The 25,943-nt window shown below is 42.2% G+C and overlaps 1 protein-coding gene across 21 annotated transcripts in view; it reads right to left on the reverse strand.

Annotated features, from left to right (window-relative positions):
• The window catches only part of LOC106891180 (rap1 GTPase-activating protein 1-like), a 53,118-nt gene that overhangs the window by 8,429 nt on the left and 18,746 nt on the right, over positions 1-25,943 (reverse strand). For 10 of the 21 annotated variants that reach the window (XR_001412636.1, XM_014947513.1, XM_014947524.1 and 7 more), the window contains 15 exons: positions 20,088-20,191; positions 18,595-18,673; positions 18,233-18,286; positions 18,059-18,142; positions 17,706-17,806; positions 16,953-17,082; positions 16,563-16,718; positions 13,766-13,837; positions 13,501-13,587; positions 12,715-12,849; positions 10,975-11,121; positions 9,642-9,745; positions 6,308-6,424; positions 1,021-1,147; positions 833-935 (listed from right to left, as the gene is read on the reverse strand). Coding sequence is in view for 18 of the 21 variants with exons in the window: in XM_014947513.1 (XP_014802999.1) it covers positions 833-935; positions 1,021-1,147; positions 6,308-6,424; positions 9,642-9,745; positions 10,975-11,121; positions 12,715-12,849; positions 13,501-13,587; positions 13,766-13,837; positions 16,563-16,718; positions 16,953-17,082; positions 17,706-17,806; positions 18,059-18,142; positions 18,233-18,286; positions 18,595-18,673; positions 20,088-20,191 (1,600 nt within the window). In the remaining 3 variants the exon portion in view is untranslated. Of the gene's footprint in view, positions 1-832; positions 936-1,020; positions 1,148-2,631; positions 3,411-6,303; positions 6,425-9,641; positions 9,746-10,974; positions 11,122-12,714; positions 12,850-13,500; positions 13,588-13,765; positions 13,838-16,562; positions 16,719-16,952; positions 17,083-17,705; positions 17,807-18,058; positions 18,143-18,232; positions 18,287-18,594; positions 18,674-20,087; positions 20,192-25,943 lie in introns of those variants that run through there. The other 11 variants (XM_014947532.1, XM_014947528.1, XM_014947518.1 and 8 more) reach the window with 10 other exon arrangements.

A 25,943-nucleotide genomic window follows, 5' to 3' on the forward strand; every position in this document is an offset into this window, starting at 1 on the left:
AGGAGCTGAGATCAGGGCAGCTGACGCAACCTCAGCTACAGGTACTGCAATAGTTCTGCCTGGTATGGGACTACAGAGAACTTGCAATGACTATAATAATCTCTGCACTGTGAACGGATCTAAGCTGACTTTAATCAACGACATCAACTTTGATCAAGTACTACGCTAAGAGTCCACCCTTGGCAGTCAAAAAGCTCACCTTCTCAGGAGCACACTGCTTTGTTCAGGAAGCACCGTTTCTGTAATTCCCATATCATAGAATCATAGAATCATAGAATTGCCCAGGCCAGAAGGGACCTCCAAAGGTCATCTAGTCCGACCTCCCCGCAGTCAGCAGGGACACCCCCAACTAGACCAGGTTGCCCAGGGCCTCGTCGAGCCTCTCCTTGAATATCTCCAGGGAAGGGGCCTCAACCACCTCCCTGGGCAACCTGTTCCAGTGCTCCACCACCCTCACAGTAAAGAACCCCCTCCTAATCTCCAATCTAAATCTGTTCCCCTCCAGCTTGAAGCCATATCCAAACTCTCTAGTTTATAAAGGAGCACTGCATTCATAAAAGCGACCATTGAGATACATGTTCTCCACGGAAACACATAAACACATTAATTCTTCTGCAGTGTACAGCAGTTCATGCTACTGAAACACACTTCCCCTTCTCTCCCCATTTCTCTAAGCCTATCATCTACCTAGGCTTCTCAAATCTGAAGTATAGCTATACAAAAGATGTTGCCAAACAAATACTGCTCAACCTCACATATGCTGCCAGAAGCATAAGCAGAGGATTTATTTTTTTATTTTCTGATTTTCTTTCTTTCTTTTTTTTTTTTTTACCTGGTGAGCTGGAAGTACTGGGTGTGCAGTCACCGTCATCCAGCCACATACTCTGAATCATTGAATCCTGTTTTGGAGGGCCCTCAAGAGAGCACATCAGCTCCTGGAGAGGGCAAAGAAGACGTGTTTTAATAATGCACTTGGTAAAATCAGGGAGGTAGCCTGTTTGTTAGAGATCATACACCCACCCTGTCATTCTCCTCGTCCTCGGATGTTTCATTTTCCCTCAAACCACTACAACAACTGCTTACACTGGATGAAGAACGTGAGAATGGCTGCATCACACAGTATCCTGAAGTCTGACTCCTGAGCAGCCTGTGAAAGGCAAGCATTCAACATCATCATGCTTATTGTTACATATAGGCTTTCACTTTTCGTGCCATAACTTTATTGTATAGCAGTCAGAAACATTAAGAAAGAAATTATTCATCCACAGCTAGATTTTCCACCTAGGAGCGGAATTCATGTGAACTGGCTTGAATTCCTTAATTTCTAGTCACTACTTCATTTAGTAGAGACACCATCGCTTGTTTCCATGCTGGGTAACTGCATGAAGGGACAAGACCAAGTGAATTTTGAAGTCATACACCCAAGTGTCTTAAAGCAGAATGAGTCAAACCACCTGACTTTGAGCACTGTTTCCCTCTAGACATTCATTAAAATCAACAGATGCCTTCATTTTGGAGATCAGACGCTTTAGGAGCCTAAACACAACACGAGTGGCTGTTGAGTATAAAGGGAAGGCATTACCCAGCCTAGGCTCCCCATTCCCACAGCCACCCTCAGCCTATCCTGTTTGGTCTTACATGAAATTCCAGACAGCACAAGGGGACTATAAAAGCACATTTTTCATGACCTAGAGCTTATAAACTGTCACCACTAGGTTTCTGAACAGTTGTAACAGGAGAAGTCAGGAAACCATGTAGACATTAACCAGCATTATAGAATGGTTAACTAAGAAAGCTTAAGGAAGCAATGAGAAGGTAGGAAAAAAATAACAGGAGAAGTCAGGAAACCATGTAGATATTAACCAGCATTAGAGAATGGTGAACTAAGAAAACTTAAGGAAGCAATGAGAAGGTAGGAAAAAAATTTACTGAGATTTGCATTATTTTAGGATGTCTCGGTGCCAAACTGTTAGGATCAAGTGCCAAGCTAATTACTGAGATTTGCATTATTTTAGAATGTCTCAGTGCCAAACTGTTAGGATCAAGTGCCAAGCTCTTACACAGACAGGTCAGAACCTCTCTTCCTTATAGGAACATAGCTAAATTAGGATGCCCATCCTGGTGATCTTACATACACCCAGTTGCCAGTAAACTGGCTTTCTCTCTTCCTTATAGGTAAGAACATACCTAAGTTAGGATGCCCATCCTGGTGATTTTACATACACCCAGTTGCCAGTAAACTGGCTCCTGTAGGTCCATCCCACTAGACTTTTAGCTCCCACAGGGTCATTAAAAAAGGAACATGCCAAGCAAACTGTATTGGGTCACTTGAGCACCACTCTCCCAAACCTCATGGACACTGAGGTAGCCTGATGCATGTTTCGTATCTGTCAAGGTCAGCTTCTCCCAGCTCAGAATTTGGGATCCACTGCTTGCAGTCATCTAGGAGAAAGAGCAGTCCATGAGGCTGATAAGCTTACATGGTGGAAAGTGCACTGTGCATGTAAGCCTAACATTTACGGTGAAATACTCACTGCCTGCACAAGAGGCCAGCCAATAACAGAGAGATGAAGTGCTTAAAAATGTTAAGAAACCCCAAAAAGCTCCAAGAGGCAAGAAAGATAAGACACCTTTAACATACTAAATATATTTATTCCTTCAGAAACACTGCAAAATGTGGCCAGTCTTGACCTACAAGCAGTAATGAAACCTAAAGTCCCAGGCATATTACATGCCAGCATGCAACAGGGAGAACAGTAAAGATAGGGCCAATATAGGCCAAAGATATTTCCTCAGGAGATTAGGAAATATATTTTGGAGGAAATGAAAGCCAACATGCTTCTCCCTTGGCAGAGCAAATCAATAACGTGAATTTAAGTAAGCTGGGACCTAGATTTCCACAAAGCATCTCCTTCTCAGCATCCTTCCTCAGCAGGTTTCTCCATCCTTGTTCTCTGCACTGCACTTCCTGACCTATGTCATCCGAAGGCACTAGAGACAGAGGTGGAAACATGTTCTTCTGCGGGCCAAGATGTTCTCTTCTTGCTCATCTGAGGGGAGGGGAAGAGAAGGGGAGGCACTTCAGGTGGCCTCCTTCCCCCATCATTAGTAGGGCCTGGTTCAGTGGCTGCTGATTGGGCAGTGGGAAGGGCAAAGAACCAAAATGCTCCAATAGGAGCTATCTGTCCATCTCCCTTTCCCAGGATTTCTGCTCCGGGAACTGCCAGTGGAGCACTACTTGATGCCACTCGGTCTTTCCACAGTCCTTGAGGTCCTCTAAGTTCATGCTCCTCTTAGCCAGGACTCTCATTTCACCCCAAAAGTCTTGCCAGTGTCTTCAGTGAGGTAACCAATGACTGAGTAGCATCCGGTCCACTCCTGATTGGCTTGGTGTCCCCACTCAGATGTGTCTGAGGAGGGAAAACACACACACACACAAAACCCATGTACTTTTCCTAGAATTGGGACATACACAGTACAGTGCTTGATTTTTCAGACGCAACCCAAAAAGCCGTCTGATCCTGAGGAGCTTTGCTGCCCAGTGACTTAGGCTGGGTTCACTCTTTTGGATCTGTCCCTTGGGAAGCAGGGTTATTAGGAAGGTTACGTGGACAGTGGAGCAGGAAAACTAAGGACAGTTGTCCCTCTATGTGGGAGAGAAGACACTGTTAGGTCAAGTGAACAGTGTGGTTTTGCGGTTTGCAGGTGGATCAGTGCAGAAGGGTGCGCTGGAAACCAGCACGCGAGGACAGAAAGTTAAGTGCTGGTTTGTCTCTACTGCAAAAGAATTAATCTATTCTTTATGAGTTCTTTTTGCATTTATTTCCAAGTTGGTTTTAGTAGAACATAGATGGAAGAGTTTCATCATTCAAGTCTAGAATTTGAAATGATTATTTAAGCCCAGCAGCAACATCCTGGACGTTATTGCAATAGAGGAATTTCCTGTGACGCTGCTCCCTGGAGAGAACCAGGAGAGGATTGATGACATACTACCAGGGATAATGTTTTTAATATAGGCTGCATAAATTACCGTAGAACTCGCTGGAACTCTTTTTGCATTAGAAATATGCCTATATCATGATCCTGATTTGTGGTTCCACAATTCATGAACAATAAATAGACTATTTCAGTAGAACTGTCTCTGAGACAAACTGTTAGAATTACACTCCTGGACTGTTCCTGCAATACTGTCTTGGTGAAAATTCTGTGCTTTACATGGTGGAATTTCATGTCCTTGTGTCCCTCTCCCAGCTATGATGCAGAAGGTATGGCTGCATACCATACATGGGCTGGTCCCTAACTCTGATATCATGACTCTAACTATGGCTAATCACCAATTGTGCAAAATTCCATGCTACATCCCACCTCATAAACCTCATAAACAAACTGTCCAGGGATGGGCTAAACCACCATAACTGTGAAAAGACTTTTCTGTTGATCGTACAAGTGGTTTTGAGTCCATGACTGGAAAAAGATGCACCGAGAGAAACCCGCAGACAAAAGCAAACGGGCTGCCAAATCATACAGGTCATGCCTCATGTGCATAAATGATGTTCATGCAAGTATTGTTAGTGAAATCCCATGCTCTGTTTGCTCTCTGAAAGCATGTGATACCAATTCGAAACGGATATTGCAGCTGGCTCACCTCCTCAGCTGATGAATGGAGAATGGAGGTTGAGAAGTGGGGGAAGCCCACAATGAAATGCAGAAATCAGGAAGAAATGTCAAGAAAGCTTCATCTTTTTTTTTTTTTCAGGACATGCGCACATTCTACAGTAGGGTAACCAGGACCAGCCAAGCTATGAGATGTCTTCTTACTAGGCAGAATTCTTGCTGATTGTGCAAGGTCGCTTCAGCTACCTAATGAGAGCAAGAGTCCCTCACATGTGCCTAGCCAGGGTCTTCTAGTTCACTAACAAAGTCCCAGGCAGGAGGAGGAAAGGGAGGTGGAATGAGATGGTAATACTGGAAGATGGGGGTTGTTGACCCATCAGTGGTCCCATGCCCTGTATTCTCTCTTGTCCTAGCATCTTAAATGGTCTGTATCTCCTAGCTGTACTCCCGTCCTCCTTCCCACCAAAATTTTGAACACCCAACTCAACATAAAAACTAGCATCACCAAAAAAAAACAATACTTACCAGAACTCTGCACCTTGGCTGTGACAAAATTCTGGGCAGTCCTACAGCATACAATTGCACAGCTGAACTACTGCAGAGAGTTACCAGCTTGTACTTCTTAGGGAACATTGGGTCTAGTTGGAAGGAAAGCCCTTCCTTCTCAGACTTAGCACCTGGAGCAATTACAACCATAGAGGCCTGGCTCTAGGGCACCTCCTGACATCTTCTTAGAGCAGCTGCAGTCATAAGAAAAGGACATGCCCTACTACCAAGTACTCAGTGCCCTTTTTGCCACAGGTCTCATCCAAGTTCTCCATAAAAAAATCATGTATGGCAAGCTGTTCCAGAAAGTCAGCTGCAGTCTTGGATTTAGAGCCAGGCTGCTCTGGAGTTTTGGAAATGTAAAGGTGGGGTTTCTGTGAAGTCCTGAAGTATCCTAGATGGGTTCACAGCCCAGCATAATACAGCCTAGCAACAGCAAAGCTTCACTACCAGGAAAGTGCATTTTTCCAGTTTTTGACCATCAGGAACTGGGGGACTATTTTGCAGACTACTGCATGAAGTGTTTTGCAGAAGAACACTGGGCATGGTACGGTGTGCTTTAGCAATGAAACGTCGTAGGTGCAACACAGGAGACCCTGCTGTAGCACTTTGTGAGGAGCGAAGACAGGCTAGTTTATGCTGGTTGGGAGCAGCAGCATGAATCCTGCTTAAAGGGGCAGAACTTGTGTACAACCCAACATACCCTTGTCCAAGCTTCTCCATGAAGCTCCAAAATCTTTCCAGAGCGAACTACAGAGGAAACATCTACATGAAGAAAGCATGGATAACTAGACAGCTAGGGCTTTGTGACTCCAGAGGAAACATCTACATGAAGAAAGCATGGATAACTAGACAGCTAGGGCTTTGTGCATCCTGTTGGATGTGAGCTAATCTTACAGTAAAGATAAAGCCAAAATCACCTTTAAGTGGTCCAATCTTTCTTCACTGACTGTTTAAGAAAGCTGAATTCCTCACTTACATGGTCTCAATCACAGTGCCATGGCCAGACATCTAACTGTTAAGATGCTGCAATGCCTGATGTGGACAATCTCAGTAAAGCCTCCAACAGAAGAAGACATGCACCACACTTAAGCCAATACCAGACACATTGAGTGTCTTTTAAATATTAAAATTATTTTCAACTCACTTGTTCTTCCTGCTGGGGAACTCTGGGGAGCTGGGACTGGATGATCCATCGGACTTCAGGTCAAAGAAAGTTCCTGGATTGTCCAGCACCTTCTGTATCCTCTCTACAGTGTCTCTGCTGGGACAAAAGAGAAAGCAGCTTGTACCCCAGGGCCAGAGTTAACCGCTAACCATCCAAACACTTCTTGCAAGCTACAATACAAAGCTGGATCTTTCCTATACACATGAAAGGGAAGCCAATGCAGTTGTGTTTAAAAAAGCAGATGTGACCCAAGGTCACACAGATGTGACCTAAGCACTCCTTAGATGTGACCTGTTGAGGGCAATATATTAGAAATGACCAACTTGAAGCTCCTCTTGAATTGATATCAAAGCCAAAATTAATTTCAGTATTCTCCTTTAATTCTTCAACTTTCTCCTCTACCTTCCCCATTTCATTCTTCTTAAGAAGCTTTGGGACTGATTAGAGAGCTTACATATTTATTACTTAAAGAAAAAGGACTCAGCAAATTTCCCTGTTTCAGAATGGTTACAATAGTTTTATTGCTTCTAGTACTTGTCAAGATACTTGTAAAGAAAGCTGTCTGCGTGAGTAACTGAAAAGCGGGGTGTGTTTAATTAAAAATTGGAAAACTCAGGGGTTTGGTGGTGTTTTTTCTTTTTGTGGCTTCAGTGATGGAATTGGAGGATGGAACTTCACAAAGCTCCTCCTCTGCTCTCTTGGTCAGTTGATCCTCACATCACTGTTCCTCATGCCCTCACTTATGCTAATACAACTGTTTGTGAAACTGGAAAATTTCCTGAAAAAAAAATCCAATTCTAAATAACCCTGAAACTTCCACAACACATGAACAAGCAGGATGGACTGGTCAGCTCTCTCATCAAAGCCTGCATATCATTAAACTATAGCTTCAGGGTGAAATCACCCATGACGTGTTGAGCTCAGTGTTGCCAGGGAGAGCAGGCCTGCTCCAGCCTCCTCCACTCTTGCTGAGTGTACTTTCCATCAGCCCTGGTACCCATCAGGCTTCTCCATGATCCAGTTCATGGCAGAACCTGGCAGACAATCCAATGAAAGAAAGTCCATACTTTCTCTGTAGATGAATGAATCAGTTCCATGAAGGGCCCACTAAGCATCTGAGCCATCACAAGGAATGGGACAGGATTGTTGGTAGTTGAAAGAGACACTGGGAGAGGGAAAGTATGTTACCTGCTTTACAGCAGCAATGAACAATTAGACCAGTTGCTAGTGAACTGCTCCTTCAAGAAGCACCCAAAAAGTCTTTCACATAACACAAGCTGAGGCTCACCGTTCCTCACGTCCAAGATTACAAATAAGCAAGAGGAAAGCTAAGTAAACCCAACAGCTTACCCATTCCTTCCTAGCAAAGAGCAGGGGAAAAAAAAAAAAAAAAGGAGAAAGTCAGGGTTTTTCCTTGTTGTAGGAAACTTTTACAGGTCATTTAAGGGGATAATGAAGGATGTACACAAAGTAATGGGTTGAGGGGCACAGCTGCATAAGGTACAAAACTATTTAAAGTAGTGAGGAGCTGTGGCTACTGTATTTCCTGAAAAAAAAATCCAATTCTAAATAACCCTGAAACTTCCACAACACATGAACAAGCAGGATGGACTGGTCAGCTCTCTCATCAAAGCCTGCATATCATTAAACTATAGCTTCAGGGTGAAATCACCCATGACGTGTTGAGCTCAGTGTTGCCAGGGAGAGCAGGCCTGCTCCAGCCTCCTCCACTCTTGCTGAGTGTACTTTCCATCAGCCCTGGTACCCATCAGGCTTCTCCATGATCCAGTTCATGGCAGAACCTGGCAGACAATCCAATGAAAGAAAGTCCATACTTTCTCTGTAGATGAATGAATCAGTTCCATGAAGGGCCCACTAAGCATCTGAGCCATCACAAGGAATGGGACAGGATTGTTGGTAGTTGAAAGAGACACTGGGAGAGGGAAAGTATGTTACCTGCTTTACAGCAGCAATGAACAATTAGACCAGTTGCTAGTGAACTGCTCCTTCAAGAAGCACCCAAAATGTCTTTCACATAACACAAGCTGAGGCTCACCGTTCCTCACGTCCAAGATTACAAATAAGCAAGAGGAAAGCTAAGTAAACCCAACAGCTTACCCATTCCTTCCTAGCAAAGAGCAGGGGAAAAAAAAAAAAAAAAGGAGAAAGTCAGGGTTTTTCCTTGTTGTAGGAAACTTTTACAGGTCATTTAAGGGGATAATGAAGGATGTACACAAAGTAATGGGTTGAGGGGCACAGCTGCATAAGGTACAAAACTATTTAAAGTAGCGAGTAGCTGTGGCTACTGTGTGGCTTAAACTGTCACAGGGAAGTTGTCTTAAAAGACTTTATTTTTCTCAAAGAAAGTGAGGAGCTGTGGCTACTGTGTTGGCTTAAACCGTCACAGGGAAGTCATCTTAAAAGACTTTATTTTTCTCAAAGAAAGTTCTATACTATTTTTATTCGGATTAGGTCATAGGCACCTCATTAAGGTAAGGTCCAAGAGAACAACTGAGAAGAAGGGGAAATGTAGCAATTCTTCCTGTTGTGAAATCACTAGTTTCCACAGTAAAGATGGCTTTTCCCCTTTTACGCTGAGTCTTTAAGCTGCTCCCTGGAATTCTTGCAACTGGGAAAACTGTATATTAGATGCAGAGCAATCACGTGACTTTTGAGACTGTATAATCATAAAAAGATGTCTCAGCTCTAGCTGATTTATTGATTTAACTAAATAATCTCTAGTGACCAATAGACAACTTTAGAATGGTTATAATTCTGTCAAATATGCCAAATCACTCCTTAAACCTGTATGTTATCCCTCAGATATAATTATTTCTCAAACTATCTAATTTAAGCTCATTTTTTAAAGTTATCAGAAGTTTTCTCTACTTGAATTTTTTTATCATGAAAACAAACAATCAAGGACCCAACTCTCCCTTCCCAGGTAAAAGCCTTTCATCTGACTCTTATCTAAAAGTGGCAAATACAGAACAGGAAAACCAAGAGTCCTAGACTGTAACCGCACAATGTTTAAGAGCAATCTTACCACGCTCCTCCACCCACCTCCTCCCTCCTTCCTCAAATATTGATTCTCCCCATTTCCAAATAGTCTGTTTCTATTTTGCTTGTTTCTGTCTTTTGTCCATTTCTCCATTAGCCGATAACCAGGCTTTTCTTCCCAATCCAACCATTTCAATTTGAATTCTCATTCCTGTCGATTCCCTTTCTGTCCTTCTACGTCCCTTTCCATCTCCCTTTTCTTATTTCTTCCTGTTTTTTTTCTCTCTTTGTCTCACCTTCCCACTGCTCATACCTCTTTTCCTCCTGTATATTCTCAATGCCAATGGCACTGCTCCGTCGCCCGTGGAAGCGGCTGGCTCGAGTGCGTGATGGGCTCCTACCAGGCAAGGCAAAAGACTAGAAAAAAGGAAAGCGTGACAGAAAAGGAGGGAGGAGAACAAGACAGGAAAAAAAACTGGAGAACTGGAAGCAGATGGGAGAGGGAGTTTGCGATGTGGATCCAGATCCTCTCCTTAACTCTGCAATGCAATAGCAGGGCCCAGCTCCACCGGTGGTGCAAGGAGGAGGACTTTCTGTCAGTGAGGAAGAGAAGCTAGGGCTTACAAAGGTGGTATGAGGAGGAGACGGAGAGATACAGAAACAAAGGCAAACAAGATACACAGCCAGTATACAGAGAAAGCAGCTCAGGAAGGGAGGTATCCCCATACGAGGAGAGGCAGAATTTACAAGGCAGAGAAAACTAGAAGTTAAGAGAAGGAAGCAGCAAATCCAAGTCATTACTAGTCTATGACTTCGTTGTGCTGACATAAAGAATGCATACAAAACTGTCACCAAGGAATTTCCACACTGAAAGGCAACTTCTTAGCTTACTCAGAGATGTTTCTTTACAGTTTGCCTGTATTAACATCGCTGGTGCAAAGACCATAATAAGCTGGATCCACTTTGGCCAAGGTAACCATATTTCCAGTATTAGAAACATGGATCCTTTTCTGGAACCATTTGTCACAGATTTATTATGCTCACACTGATCACATACATTTAATATCTCCTAGCAAATAAGAGAGGTTTTGATAGTGACTAATAATATTCACTCTTTTTCTTATCCCAAACTTTATTAATTCTGCTGTTTGTTCCCAACATGGAAATTCTATTTACAGCAAAACAGTACATTGAATAAACATTGTGCACCTTTTTATATTACAGAAAAGAATCTGACTGGTGAAACTGAAGAAAATGGAACAAACCTAGTGTCCTTCTGTTCTCAGCTCTTGCCATACAACAATACTGTACCATTCTGGTCAAACCACAGTGTGTATGTTTTTCTAAGGTATGGCAATGTACAAGATCTAATCCAGGACAGCAGAGATAGAGGTCTGATGTGGAATCATGTTTGGCTTTCTTCTCCCAGTCTGCATCAAATCTCAACTTTAGTTTACAGAGGAACTGTGGCTAGAGATAGGCACAGACAAAACAGGCTGCAACGCACGCTGTGTCTCCACTTGTGGAAAGGGATGGTACAACAGAAAGAGATTCACAGAAGGACAAGAGGACAAGCTAATAGGGAAAGAGAAACAGAATGTAGGAGTGGGCCAGGTTTCTTCTTACAGCCCACCCAAATACCTTACCGCAGCAATGGCCTTAGGGCCCTCGGCGACACTCTGGCTGAGGGCAAGGCCAGCTGTAGTTGGGCGGCTGGGCAGGGTGGCTGGCTGCTGCTTTCTCATGGATATCCCCATGGTATCCAGGCTCTGGCTGCGGCCTCTGATCACCCGCTGAACAGAAGGGAGGCAGGGAAACAGACAAACACGGATAGACATAGAGACATGCACACGGTAGGGCAGCACGGAAAGCACCACAGGTTGGGTGGAAAGTTGGGACAGACCAAACACCAGAACCACACAGATCCTAACTCCTAGAAGGCAGCATCTTAGATATTACCCATTTTTGGTCCTAGCCGATTCATGGAGCTCACTGCCAGGGAAGAACTTTTCCTCAAGTATATGCAAGACTTTCCCCTCCCTTGTCCTGTTGCAATAACTAGGGATTCCCTACCAGTATCCCAGCACACTGGATAGGACAGCATCATCTGGAGCAGTCCTAACCAGTACAGGCTACAAAATACAAAATCTAACTCCTGTTCACCACTGCAAGGTTCAGTCTTGCATGAACTTGAGTGCTGGTTCCAAAGGGAAAGCAGCCATATAAAAGTCTGCAGCATTTGGAAAAGCCACCTTCTGAGTTTACTTGGCATTTTCCAGCCTTTTACAAAGGTGATCTGTGCACATGACAAGCAAATCACAGCTACAAGTCAGAAAGGAACATTTTGGGTAATTAGTGTAAGACACGGCTGGGTATGAAATTCCTGGTTAGCAGCAAAGGCAGCGTAGACTGCATGTAAAAATACGCCTCACCAAAGCACCCTAGCTCTGACCAAAGCTACAGATATAGCTACCAAACCTATGTGTGAATGGATTAGTTTCACAGCCCCTAACAACTCTATCCAGCCCACGACACAAAGGGGCGGAGGTCATCTGAAGAAATGCTATTTATAATAAGTCTCTATGTCCAGACAGATAACTTACTATACAAAAGAAGTGGTGAGGCACCTCGCACAGAAGTGGGAAAGGAGAAGTAGTAGATAGGAAACTGATACAAGATTCTCTCAATATAATCAATTCAAAACTCAGTCTGACTTTTTGTACAAAAACCTTGCTTTCTTATATCACCTTCATCACTTTTAAAAGTAAGTTCTGTCACCTGATCCTGATTTATATTAAAAAAAAAGGAAAATAAAGTGTCATCTACACTGAACAAAGGTAAATTAACGCAGGCTTTTAGAGAGTATGTAAAGCATCACAGTTTTTCTGGACAGTACACTCACAGTTATGTTAGAAACTCCCTTGCAGTGTCTCTTGCAACTCTTTCAGTTATAACAAAAATTAATTGGAAGAGATCTGCTATAGGAACTGAGAGCTGCTTGCTACTAGTTATTAAAATTCCTCTTGCAAACACTCACTCCTTTTCCTGTAATTCATGGACTGAAACCCCACTGGACATTAGACACCAGCAGGACGCATAAAGAGTTTGATTTCTCAGGGACAGTATGGAATTCCACCCTAGATCACACTGTAGCTCTGTAGAAAGGAGCACAGGAAGGGGGAAAATTTCTTTTATTGAGAGATGTGTAACTTAACTGTAAAGCACAGTTAAGATGCTCTAAAGAAAGGCTGCTGGATGGAAAGACTTTTTATCTGCCATATTGTAAGCACAGCAGATCAGTAGGGTCGATATTCCTTGGAGGAACACACAGTGAACTTGAGAAAATCGTAAGAGACTGGGTAAGGAATCAATCCACTATGGCTCACCTTGAAGTTCTCGAGGAAGCCCCCACTGCCATTCTCTATCTTGTCATCCTCCCCTATGGGCAATCCCATCATACTGCGGCTGCGGAGCTGCAGCTCCTCAAAAAGGCTTTCCAAGAGGGCACTCCGGGTTCTTTCCTGCACCAACATTGGGAATGAAAACACAGCTATTATTGGGAGTGGAGGGGATTTCCTTGTTTTTGCAATATCTCACACATCCTCCTTAAAAAAAATTATAATAAGTTACCATGAAAATTAATTTAAATATTATGAAGTGATTTTAGCTATATAGTTATCAAATATATTACAGTAATATCCAGCTGTTTTAAACTCTTTCTAAAGCAAGTCATAAAGGACATCAGTACTTCTTTACAGGTGATGAAACAGAGGCATGGACTGATTGAGGGCAGATTTTTCTAGATCAGGCAAGCAGCAGAGTCCAGAACAGAATTTTGGTACCTTGAACTAAAATCAGTGGTATCAGTACACAGCCTGTAGCAAAATACCAAGTTTCAGCTAATACAGAACTTCCTCCAGCAAAACGGAAGCACCATATTCCCATTCCTACTTGATGATTAGATCTTTACATTAGAATGTACCTGTTCATATTCTATCACACCTGCTGTGAAATACAAAGTAAGCATCACAGAGCTGAGTATAATGACATTTCATCTTCTTTTTTAAGCAACACAAAACCAGAAGAAAGTAAAATATTATATTGTATTTTCTTATTCTGGTATTAATACAATTTCGTATTTTTTAATGAAAGCAACCAGGTAATAGACCCACCTCTAATTTAGCAAATTTCTCAGCTCGATAGCAGCTGTACTCAGCATTGATGAGCTTGGCCAGGAGGAATTCACGAAACTCTGCACTCTGTAAGACAAGATGAAGACTAGACTGGAGATGAAAACAGGAATAAAGATGTCATATGAGAAAAGCTCTGCCTTACTACTCTTTAGACTCCCAAAGTCATCCAGCCAGATTGCCGATACCGACTCAGAACACAGGGCTGTGTACCATATCCCTCTAACACTGGACCAAAGAAACAAACCTTTCTAAATATGGCTGGATTTGGCAGAGGGGGTCCAAAGAAGGGGACATCATCTCGGGCTGTGACAGAAACCTGAAACAATATAAGGAAAAAAAAAAATAAGTATCGTAACGCAAGTGAGACTATCAAAGCCTTTAAACTACTGTGGTATATCTGATCCCTCCTGAATAATTTACATATAGAAGAGAGATCTAACATGCTGTCCTGTGCATCCATCTGTTTCTGTACTCAGTCAATGGATATGCAGATTTATCTCCCAGAAATTCAGTCCCTTAGATGTACACACAGCAAGAGCAACAAAATACAATTGAACCAATTGCTTTAAAAAAATATATATATATATTTTAAATAATAACCAGTTCAGTTAGAACAAAAAAAGAAGATGCTTCTGTTCAGCCTGCAACATTTACCTCCACTAGGAAGAACCTTTGTCAATATGGTTGTACTGACCTATATTTTTTGACAAAGAATCCTCAGTAGAGAGACACTGCACACTGAGGGGAGCATCTTGGTGACACTGCTGTTCCGAGTCACATGTGGTAAGCATACATAAGTACTTTCCAGTAAGGGAGAAGGAAATCTGGGGGTTTTTTTTTGTTGTTTGTTTGTTTTTTAACATGCTCCTACCTGATATACCAACGCCAAAAAAAGTAACTGTAATGCCGTTCAGTTTTTACATACTGTCAGTTGGCTCCTCACAGCACTTACCTATAATTATATGCAGCTATCTTACTGGATACATACAGCACTTACATATATTTCACAGGTTTGGGTTTTTTTCCTCGTGTTTGAGATGGAACAATATTTGCCATTTCATGCAACAGGGAACAATATCAGAACAACCTGACAGCAACTGCCTTGAAACAACACTCCAGTGTAAATGTCACAGAGCCAATGAGAGGCATGAGGTTAATGAGAGGAAGAAGGAAAAAGGCCCTCGATTTAATTCAGATTTCTCACATTGGAGGCCAGCTCCCCTAATTACAAGGCCTCCTCCTCCCTCCCAACAGATATCTACCAGTTAAAATCCCACTTTACATTTTTATTTTCTGATTGCGAAAATTGAGTCAAAGAAATAAATGCAATTAATATTCCAATTTAACCACTAGGCACTAAAGCTTAAGTAAATGGAACACAGAATAGAAAAAAGTCTTCTCAGTCTTTTAGGTACTAGAGTGCTCTCAAGGCAAAATGAGTTAAAAAGAGTTTGGAAAAGCCTTTACAGAGCATTCTGCTTTGGCTCTAGGGTCCTGACTGGAACTATTTTTTTTTTTTTTCATGAAATGATGCAGCCGACCCTATTATACTGACAAAAACAATGCCATTGCAGACAGGCACAGACAAAAACAACAGTAGGAAGAGACAAGATGAATGGCAAGCTTCCCCAGCTCTTTCTCTTGTCATTAAAAAAATCCAATGAATTTCTGTGCCCTACAAAACGGAGTGAGAGGAGAACTGGAACCTCATGTTCCTGATCAACATGAGGCTATTGTGTCACTACAGAGCTGCCTGTCCATAGCACAGGAAACAATGGAAGGTGGTTGTTCCACCCCCAGCACCCTCTTTGGTGGGAGAGAAGACAGGGATCCTGTCCTAATTTTGATATTCTTGGTATTCTTGTAGACCTCCAAGGCATAAGGACTCTTCATCACCGAATCAGAATTTTTACATAACATGAGACATAGCACGTTGATTAAAATGTTTCTACAATGGAAAACCCATCACAGAACACAAGCTGCTATGTATTTTCTGCCCTCTCAGCATGACTGAAATTTGAATATGAAGTGGTATAGTCATCCATTCAGAGTCATGTGACAGAAACAGCTGTGTCCAAAGGCTGCAAATAGGGAATTGATGTTCTAGCAGGGCTTCTTCATATTCTAGCCCAACTGGTGGGACTTAACAGCACTTCCTTGCCAGATAGGCATCAGTTCTGGAATTCCCCAAGGCACACGTAGCTGGTTTGGATTCCATAAATTAGGCCAGTCAGCTAATGAGACCAAATGACCTGCAGTCTCAGGCAGTGCAAGCCCTCAGGGCTGTGCTCTGCAGCATGAGCAATGCAGACACGGCTGCCAGTTGTCTGAATGAGTTTCACCTGACTTATATGAAGTAAGCAAGGCATCCCCCAAAATGGCATCAATTGCTCCTCGTGCTCTTTGTTGTGAACAAAACTTTTTTATCAAAATTCGTCCTGCTTCAATTCCCAATCCTTAAGCTTCAGAAACTTATCGGCTACTTTGAAAAACATACAAATACATCCTACTTTCATGCGTAGATACTTAAAAAATTGATCAAATTATTCTTTGACCTTGTATTTGTTAGGTAGAGGCAGTAAGCAGTCCTGGACTCCTTTCAGTAAAATACTTGTGTCACAGAATTTGAATCATTCTCAGCCTCACCTCCTAGCCCAGGCCAGCTTATCAATAACCTTATGAAATCTGAATACTCAACAAACATGAACATAGATTCCTAAACAGTAGCAATCACACCAGAGAAGACCTCTGCAGAAGTACAGAACAACACAGCAGGAAGGTGACTCCTGGTCAGAGATCACCGAGTGGGTGAAGGGGAAGGAGAGCTGGTGGCAGCTACTGGATTTCTAGTTTAACTGGTAATAGATTCAATTATTGCCTTTCACTGAAAACGTTGATCAAGTTTACTAACAGAGCAAGCAAAGCTTAGGATGACAGCTGGCTGAACCTGTACCTCTCCCAAAGGCTCCCAAAGAACAGGTTTCCACTTCAAGGATCAGTATCAGTAAATCAGTGCAGAGGAATCTACTGGCTCTGTTTACCTTGTAGAAAGTGTCCCCCGTGGTGCCAGGAGTGAGCTGAACTACTACGTAAGCATGTAGGAAATTGGAAGCAATCATATCAGGGACAAAAGGTGTGCTTTCATCCTGGAAGATGATGGCTACAATGTCATTCCCAATGTGACGCTTCCGCTGAAGCTGGAGAGGAAAAAAAAAACAAATAGTGAGAAGGCAGGAGAAAAAAGGGTAGAACCAGTGCATCTAGTATCTCCAACCATTTGTTCAACCAAACCCCTCATCGCTACTTTTACCATTACTCCATCCATAATTCCCAACATTGCCTAACTGCCAATTCTCCCCTCTAACTAGCCCCTCATCAAATACCCCTCCCTCTTACCACACTGTTGAATTCCTTAGTTCTCCTTCCAGTACCTGCTGGGAATCTCCCTCTGTGAAGGGCAGTTTTGTAGACACGTGAAACATGATCTCCTTGCCCCGGAAATTTGTATAGACGGACTCAGTGCCTGTTTGACCTCTAGTGACATCCAAACCTCCCCGGAACCTGAGCAAATCCATACCACACCACAGGGCAGGCAGGGCAGAGATGAGAAAGTGGAGAGAAGAAAGAAGATATCAGTAACGGTAGCTTGGTACATCAATATTATCAAAGGTGATTTTTAAGAAATCAGTAATAAGCAAGGCGCCAAATCTTCCTAAAACAAAGGCACTGACTGAAGCTGCACGATGTTTCTAAAAGCTATGAAGCTAAACCTTCAGTCCTCAAAGGAGCTACTTTCTTTGGCATTCTTGTGAGAAACACAATCCACGTTTTTGAAGTACAGAAAGGACAGGGTATCCCACAGAAAAAGACTAAAACAGTACTGACCCCTACCATTGTGAAATAGGCCTCTATTTGCAGTCAAATAAAATTATTCTATACTGATACCGTGGGTCAGATTGAGCTACCAGGAGACCTTTAAATGAAATATCAGCAGGGACCTAAACTCCTAGTAGAGCTGGTTCCTAGATAGGATGGTTAACAAAAGCATTCTGGGCTTCTCCAGCTGCACTGGGATTCAGAGGACAGTGCACTTCTCAGAAAGCAAGGCCCTAACAGAGTCACAGCCTCTGAATGTGTGGTGTTTCCTAACTCAACCTGGCTTTCCAGCGGCGCTGGGTACGCACCCACGGAAATCTCGCAGCTGAATCTTGTCACCAAGAAAATCCAGGAACTCCAGGAAACCCAGACTCTCTTCTGTGTTACTGAAGACTTCTTCTTCGGTCGTCTTCAAAAGGAAAGGAGAAGTCAGAAGGAGCACAAGCAGTACAAAGAACAGGCAGTAATTTCTAGACACAGTTCAGCCAGCTTTGAGGACCTGTACAAATTGATCAACACAGGGAAAACTTCTATCCTTTCTCTTTACAACATCTGTATTTTTCACAGGATAGTACCTGTTAGACCTTGTTATTACATTTAAGCTAAGACAACTGGCTCTTTATGTTTTGCCTTAAGTATCGTGGGATCTGAGGGACCTTACCTGTCCAGGTTTCTGGTAGATGACCCCAAATTTGAAGTTATTGCTTATGACATGTTCATCAAATGCAACAATAAGCTGAGAAGCCTGAGGTAATGAAAATACAAATTATCAGTTGGACGTACTTAGCCAGACCTTGATGGAAAAGGGACATACAGACATATCAGAACATTATACCTTGGGGTAGAGGACAGGAAAGAAGCGTTCAACATTCACATCCTCACACAGTAGCTGCCGAGTGAGAGAAGGAGAGAGAAAGAGAGAGGGAAACAGAAATGTGATTATCATGTGCCCTAGCTTGCTGCGGGCATGAGAGCATAGGCACAGTTTATAATTATCTGACAGGAGTCCCTTCAGGCAAAAAAATCAGAGGTAAAATTAGAAGCGAAAGAAGAGAAGTTAAATCAAAGTGTAAAAGGGAAGTATATGAGAGCACTATGGGGAATAGTAAAAAAAAAAAAAAGGGAAATGGGAGGCGAGCAGTGAAAATAACTTGAAGAATGAGGCTGTAAGAATGAACAAGCAAACAGGAATCTTACCTTGGCCATCTGGACAGCATTGGGAAACTCACTCAGACAGGAAATGGGGATCAAGTCATGTTTGGTGCCAGTTCGAGTCCTGACATGAAACAAAGAAACACATTAGAGCAAAAGCTGAAGGGAAACACAAACAACAGTAGCTCTTGAAAGAAAGAGTAGCCATTCCTTCAGATTATCTTTTAAGCCGGATGCATAAAATCACGGGAAAAGGGAGGTATTTACACTTCTTATTGCTCATCACTTGTTGTGTGGAGCAGAGGAATTAAAACAGGGATGCTTAAACTCTTGCTTGCATTATTTTCTTGCTCAAAAAAAATTTTTTGCCGTTCCCCAGCCTCACTCCTTTCCTCCCTCCCCCCCCAATTTTCTTTTACAGAAATCTAAATGTTGAAACACAATTCATGGACACACTATTATAACAGATTCATAAGATCATACAATAAGGGTTTGAAAGGCTGTTAAAAGGTCTGTTAGAGACAGCCTAGGAAAGCAGATCCATGCAAAGTATACAAGGTAGAAACTGGTGTAGCATTGTTCCAGAAAGCTGATGGAGAAAAGTTTCCTTTCTCTCTATATAAAAAATGTCTTTCTAGGGAGAAGAAATACTGGGCTGTCAGAGTCCTCTTCAAACCATTATAAACAAGCTATTGAGCAAAAGGTGCAGCATATAATACAATATCTTAACAGGGGAATTACTACCCTTTTGTTCTTCACCAGTGTCTTCCATGTAGGAAGGTTTCTGGCTCAGATAAACATTTCCTGGCACAGCTCACAAATAGGCACTTTCTTTTTTCCCCCCAGATTATTGCTCCACCTGGTACTCTGAAGTGTTCTCCGCATAAAACAGAGGAAACTCACTAGTGATTCTCTTGTAGCTGACTCCTGTGCAATCAGTATTTTCCCCTCAGTCCTGGCTGAGTCCTTGTCAGCAGCAACTGTACATCAGTTGCTTCCAGCAGCATATTGCTCACTGGAATTGCACCCAGCCCATAGTGTGCTAAAAAGCTTTTCTGCAACATACCTCTCACCTGTGCAAGATCTATCTCTGCTCTTTGTCTAGTTCATTCAGCAGCTCTCTCAGGATAATGGCTCTCTGTGGGAAGCCCTAAAGGTTATGGCACTTGGTAGGCTGTCCCAGGAAGCTAAGGAAAGTTCTAGCTCACCTTCAAGGAAGCCTTAGTCTCAGATACTGAGATACTGAGTCCAAAGACAGGCCTGAGCTAGGGAGGGGGAAAACATCAGGGAATCCATGTTTTCCTAGAGAGCACTCGCATGTCTCTAAGTAGACAGAAAAACTTATAATGATGTGCCTGCAAACACCACTTCAGCTTCCTGAAGGAAACTGCCGAGAGAAACTGAGGCAAAGGCAAGAAAAGGAGGCTCAAAGGTTCCTTTGCAGTCCTCTCCAGGACAAAGACATGATTCACAACCATATCTATGCAGAGGACGCTCAAGAGACACCACACAGTAACATACGCTTCAAAAACAGGCACCTCAGCAACAGGCGTAGATTTTCCTGTTTCTCGATCTGTTCATACTTCACAGAAAGTACCAGGTAGCCCAAGGACATGTCACTGGAGTAGAAGTTCTGGTGCTCCTGAAAACAGGAAGCCAAAATGCATTATTCTCAACACACTTCCCATAGAAGTTTACCAGATTTTTGGCATATAACCTGACACTCAACATTAGCTAATTTTTTCTTTAACTAGCAATGACATGCTTAAATACATGCATATGCTGTCTCCCTTGGTGATCAATGCATGAGCATGTTAAAGTTCATCCACTGCCAGTTCAGTTCCTTCTCAGCTGTCCATCAGCACAAGGGCTCCTGAGAAGGACTAGGATGAGAACATTCAACAATACATTTTGGAGAAATCAAGCTTCTTGTAAATAAATTTGTATCTTTCATGGACTTTCCTTCTATGCATTCAGACCTTGCGTGACTAAGTAGAGGTCTCCAGCACATTCAACTGGATGTGGACATGGATTCTATACAAACAGTAATGGCAGGATCATTATACCAAATACCTCTAAGAGCACTCACACCTCAGGGAGGATGCAGTCAGGACTTTGGGTAACTATTTTACAGATGAAGACTGTTCTCAGCAGTGCCATTAACACTGCTTGAGCTTTAGTAGAGTGTCCCTCAAGCAGAGAGAATCCTTCAGTCAAACAATAAACCATAATGCCAACATTTTCAGAGGCTCTAGATAGAAGTGGCTGTGGCCATGCATTTCTCCTGGGTACACAGCCATGTTCCAATATCCTGGGTATATCAATATATATTAATATATATAACTTCTAACCTCAAAAGGTTACAACCTTTTGACAAAGGACGTGAACAGAAACCTCTAGCACAATGAGAATACTGTATAGATGAAATCACCCCAAAATGCTTAGATCACTCCCATCTTCCTCATGGAAAACCACTTCATGGTCAGTTTTGAGAGCTGGCTGCTACATCAACTCTGACCAAACAGAGAGCTGAGACTAAACTCATGCTTTCAGCAAACAGTTCAAAATGATTGGGTCTGAGGTATAAGCAGGACAGAGAGACCAATGAGAATGTCATACAGGGGATCTGATTCTCTTTGGATTAGATTTGATTAGATTAATATCTTAATCTCTTGCTGCTAATGAGACCTTCTGTTCAAAGGTGCAGTAGTATATTCCAGTATTTAGCCTCCATCCCAGGAGAATATAGTGAGATTGCTATGGTTCTTCTGAGATATCAATGATGGCAACTGGGGTAAGACTCCTTCTCTGCAAAGCAAACTAATAATAAATAAAACAAAATAAAAAGTCATCTCAGCTACCCTATAGTGGGCAGAATTATCAGTGCCTCCTTATGCCTTGGGACCAAGAAAATCAGGAGAAAGTCATACAGCAATCTGCTGATGGTAGAATCAGGAACGTATCCAGAGATCTTCAGTGCAGAACAGTTAAGGCAACAGGAAAAAAAAAAAAATCAAGGCTTTCTTTTGATATCTTTTGTAGACAAATCTTGGGATTTTCCAACTCTGAGATGATGTACCTCAAGATATCCAGCTGCATTGCCCACTTATGGTTCTGCAGGAAAAAGAAGCTTTGTCCACTCACTGAGAAGTCAGACGCACCCAGGAGATAAAAATGGACATACTTTAATGGGGAACTTGATTCCCAAATTCCATTTGCCAACTGTTTCACAGAAAAGAGGTACCAACTGCTATCTCGCTTGTTGATATATTTTCTAATGATAGTGTGTTGCCAACTTACTTGAGAGATATAATCAGTGCTCTGCATACATTTTAGTGTGTAGAGATTCTGGTTCTGATGTACACCGGTGGTTTTATGCTCTTTGGTTGTAGAAATTATCTCCTCAGCCTATATGCAAAATGTTTGTTGTGGTCAAATTAAATGCAGGAGAGAGATAAAACACCAAATAATGAATGGGCTGCTCTACCAGCAGAACAGCAGTGACCTCAATCAAAGACAGAGGCACTTGCAACCTGAGAAGACAGACAGGGAGCGAGAAGTCAGAACCAAGATTGCAAGACTCAGAAGGAGCATCATAGGAAGGACTGTATAAATGCATCCTTGTGCATCCATGTTACACACTGGGACAGTAATTTAAGTGTCCAGTTGTACAGTCAGAACGTGCACGATCTAGAATGTGTTCTGTGAAAGGAATACTCTGGACACAATTAATTAATAATAAGGACTCAATGGGAGCAAAGAGTGTAATTTGATCAGAGTCACTAGTCTGAGAGTTCTTTCCTCAGCCTTTTGCCTAGAAAATACAGAAGGATTGTTCTGTCCCTGGTGGATTGCAACCTCTCTCAACACACTGGTGAGATTGCCTTTTGCTGTGGAAAAAAACCTTAACAATTTTTTGTGTTAGTCATAGTTCTGACTCACTGTGAAATAAAGATACATCTAGTGAATTGCTCTGGTATCTATGTGGACGTAGGCATCTTGAAGTCAACAGACATAAACCGATCTTCTCTGGAAAAAAAAAAAAAAAACCCATGACTAAGGCGACAGTCACTACCTTGAACCTGTATGTGAAGATAAAGCTACTGAACTTATTTCAGTACTAGAGATATCATTGTCCTCACTTCCTCTTTGAGACAGAAAAAAACCCAGCACCTGTAACTGCCCTGCTACTGCATTCTGGTGCTACCATAGTCTACCTCCTGCTGAAGCAGACCAAAGGAGTGTCTCCTGGAAAAGATAAGGCAAAAGTAAAAAGCAGCAAACAGGCAAACAGAATCACATGGCCTCTAGCTGCAATGTTCAAATCACAGAAGTCCGGTGTGAGCTGTCCCACAACTCAGTGGTAGTGACTGAACTTATCTGTAGGTGGGAAGCCACAAAGGCTGAGAGGACAGTTTATTTTTCCTGACCATGGCTTTCAGAATACTAGCAGATTTTTGGGATGTGAACAAGAATCAGGTGCAGCAGTCATTGTGACCAAGGGCAGAGAGACAGAGCAGCTGAGGAACAGATCAATTCAAGGAGCAAAACAAGAGCACTCTCAATGGTCAGTTAAGTCTAGAATCAAAGAAATCATATGCTAGGGTGGATGCCCAAGGCAGGCTGTTCAGGAAAAAGATGGTGTAATGCCAACAAAAGCCAGGACTAGATGGCAGAACAAAGGAATAGGAGCCAAAGCCTGAGGTTAGCTGCAGCCAAAAGTAACACTGAGCTGCAAAGACCAGAAAACAGGATGCCTTTTGATGGGACTTCTAACCCAGACCCCAGCAGGTCTGATACATTGGGATCTCAATTGTTTTGGACACCGGGCTATCAACTCTGCAGCCGGCGTAACTGGCAGAGCTGCACAAAGGGTGCAATCTTCACAGGGCAACAGCCACCAGAATTAGTGGAGGTCTTAGAATAATTGAATTTTTGTCAAAGCTACTCTGGCTGCCTAGCTTGATCCCAACTGTAAGCTTGGGTTTTAAAGTAAGAGTCAAGTAATCACATGTATGAACAAAACTTTCCTCGTGACGGTTTTTTTTGTTGTTATTTTCCCCTCTGTGATTTTCTTTCTCTGTAAAAACACATAAGGAACAGAAGGCAGACTAAGGGTCCTTCAACATAAAACAGCATTTTTCGTTAGCTGTCCTGAAGTTGGAGATGAACCATGAAAAGGCTTTATGGTTAATACTGAAGATGGCAACTCAGCAGTGGCAAGATACGCTAGAGCCGAGATGACCTGTATATAGGTACAAATTTGCTCCATCAAGTAAGTAGTTTCTGTAGCATTTAAGGCAGCCTGAAAGGAAGTTCTGGATTTCAAATGGATCTGTGTATGGGAACTGGTATGCTTCATCAGCTCTTTTAGAAATAGGAGTATAGGAAGCCAGAGAACACAAAATTATCTCTACAGGTTTCAAAATGGGTTCATTAGCCCATTCTATTCCTTCAAGACAACGGAAAATAATAATAATAAAAAAAATTCAAAAAACTTGGCAGCCTTTGGTTACGTGGTAAAATACTGGAATGATTTCATCCTGAAGAAGGATCAAGAGCAGCTTTGGTGGCCAAATGAGTATACGATGACCTACAGGAAGATAACGATATCTGAATATCCAAGCCTATCAACAGTGATAGATAACTAATAAACTCACAGTACTGAGTAGGCAGCATTATTATTCCATCAAGCCTTCTTTTTGTAAAGGCATAAGGTTTTGTTTTCCAGTTAGATGATAAGGACCTAGAAGCTACTGCCATTGTTGGCATCTGCAGAACACAGACCCACTAAGGCTGGTCTAGTACTGAAATAATACCTGATAAGGTTATCTCCTTGCAGGCCCTCCCTGTATCTCTGCTTGGAGAAAACTAAAAAAAGAAATATCTTGGTCTGATGTCAGCTTGTCATGACATGAAAACAGCTACAAGCTCCATAACACATGGATTTGCATACCAGAGGAAAACGATCCTGAATATGAGAAGATGTGCAGTCTGAGCAAGTGAGAGAACACATTTACCAAAATGACAGACTTGTAATGAAACGAAATTAGAGAGACTTTAAAATAACAGAAGAGATCATTGCAATTATAATAAAAATGTCCTTTGGCTGCTTCGAGTGGTTTCCACCTCTGTCCTGGGTTAAGCCAGAATTTCACACTTATAACTTAAGAAATAGTTCTTTCTGGTGAGAGGACTCCACCGAGTCCTTTCCCCAACAGTTCACAGCACTGCAATAACCAGCACAAGGAAAGGGCAGCATAATGGAGAAACACACGACCACATATGAATGGACAGCAAGAAAGCTTCTCTCATTAGCACTGCCAGCTTCAAGCACTTGTGAAACTGCACCCAAAGATTCTTTGACTGGCATTTCCAATGTATACTTTTATTAAATCCTTCCTGGCCTCAGGCTACTATTGTTTATTATAGTCTTGAAAAGCTACGTAGATATTTAGTAATTCCCAGAGTATAAGACGTAAGGTTTTACAGCCTTCTTCCTACAGGCAAAATTAATCTCACTGTATAATCGTCATATAAAATATGGACCATGAAACAAAGAAAAGGAGATGAGTTATGGCTTGTAGGTCCTAGCACAGTTTTGTGGTTGTTTTATAGGATCTGTGATGAAGTCCCACAAACAGTGTCAAAAGAATTGTCTGAGTCTGAGTGACCTACTACATGCACACCCACAACACAGACAGGCACATCAAGTTTTTAATATCACATATACTCTAATCTCCTATTTTGCTTAAAGGATATTCCCTAAACCACTGGCTATGCCTCTCCCATCACACGATGCTTATGGACTCTTCTAAGCACTGTTCGCAGTTATTCAAAGCATGCAAGAGACCTTTCTTTACCTTACTGAAATAACCTTCCCATGTTATCAGCAAGGAAAGGACCCAATCCACATAGCACCAAAATCACTGGTCTCTCTTAACTTTGAACTGAAGTAGTATTCTCCTTGTGGAAAAGCTCTGAGCTCTCTCCTCACCCAAGCCTTTAAGCTAAGGGTAAAGTTTTCTACACATGGGTAGAGTTTTCTGCGACAAGAGTCCTCTTCACCTTGTTCTTTTCCACCACTGACTTGCTCAAAAACTTGCATGTTTAATTGAATATAGACAAACATTCACGGCAATTAAGATGAAGAATAAAACACTGGACACTGTAGAAAAGAAAGAATAAGGTGAGAGGAGTTTTTCTGTAGTACACTTTGCACCAAATGGTATGGGAATTCCTGGATCTAACACTGGAAGGAACAGTGATGATATGGCTCTGCTTGAGCAGGGGTATGGACAAGACGAGCTCCAGAGGTCCCTTTCAACCTCAAACATTCTGCAATTCTGTGATGTCAGTTTTGCAGTACACTTAGGGCACTTTGCAAATCTACA

Source organism: Calidris pugnax, unplaced genomic scaffold, assembly GCF_001431845.1.
Source record: "Calidris pugnax isolate Ruff unplaced genomic scaffold, ASM143184v1 scaffold175, whole genome shotgun sequence".
Classification (NCBI taxonomy): Eukaryota; Metazoa; Chordata; class Aves; order Charadriiformes; family Scolopacidae; genus Calidris; species Calidris pugnax.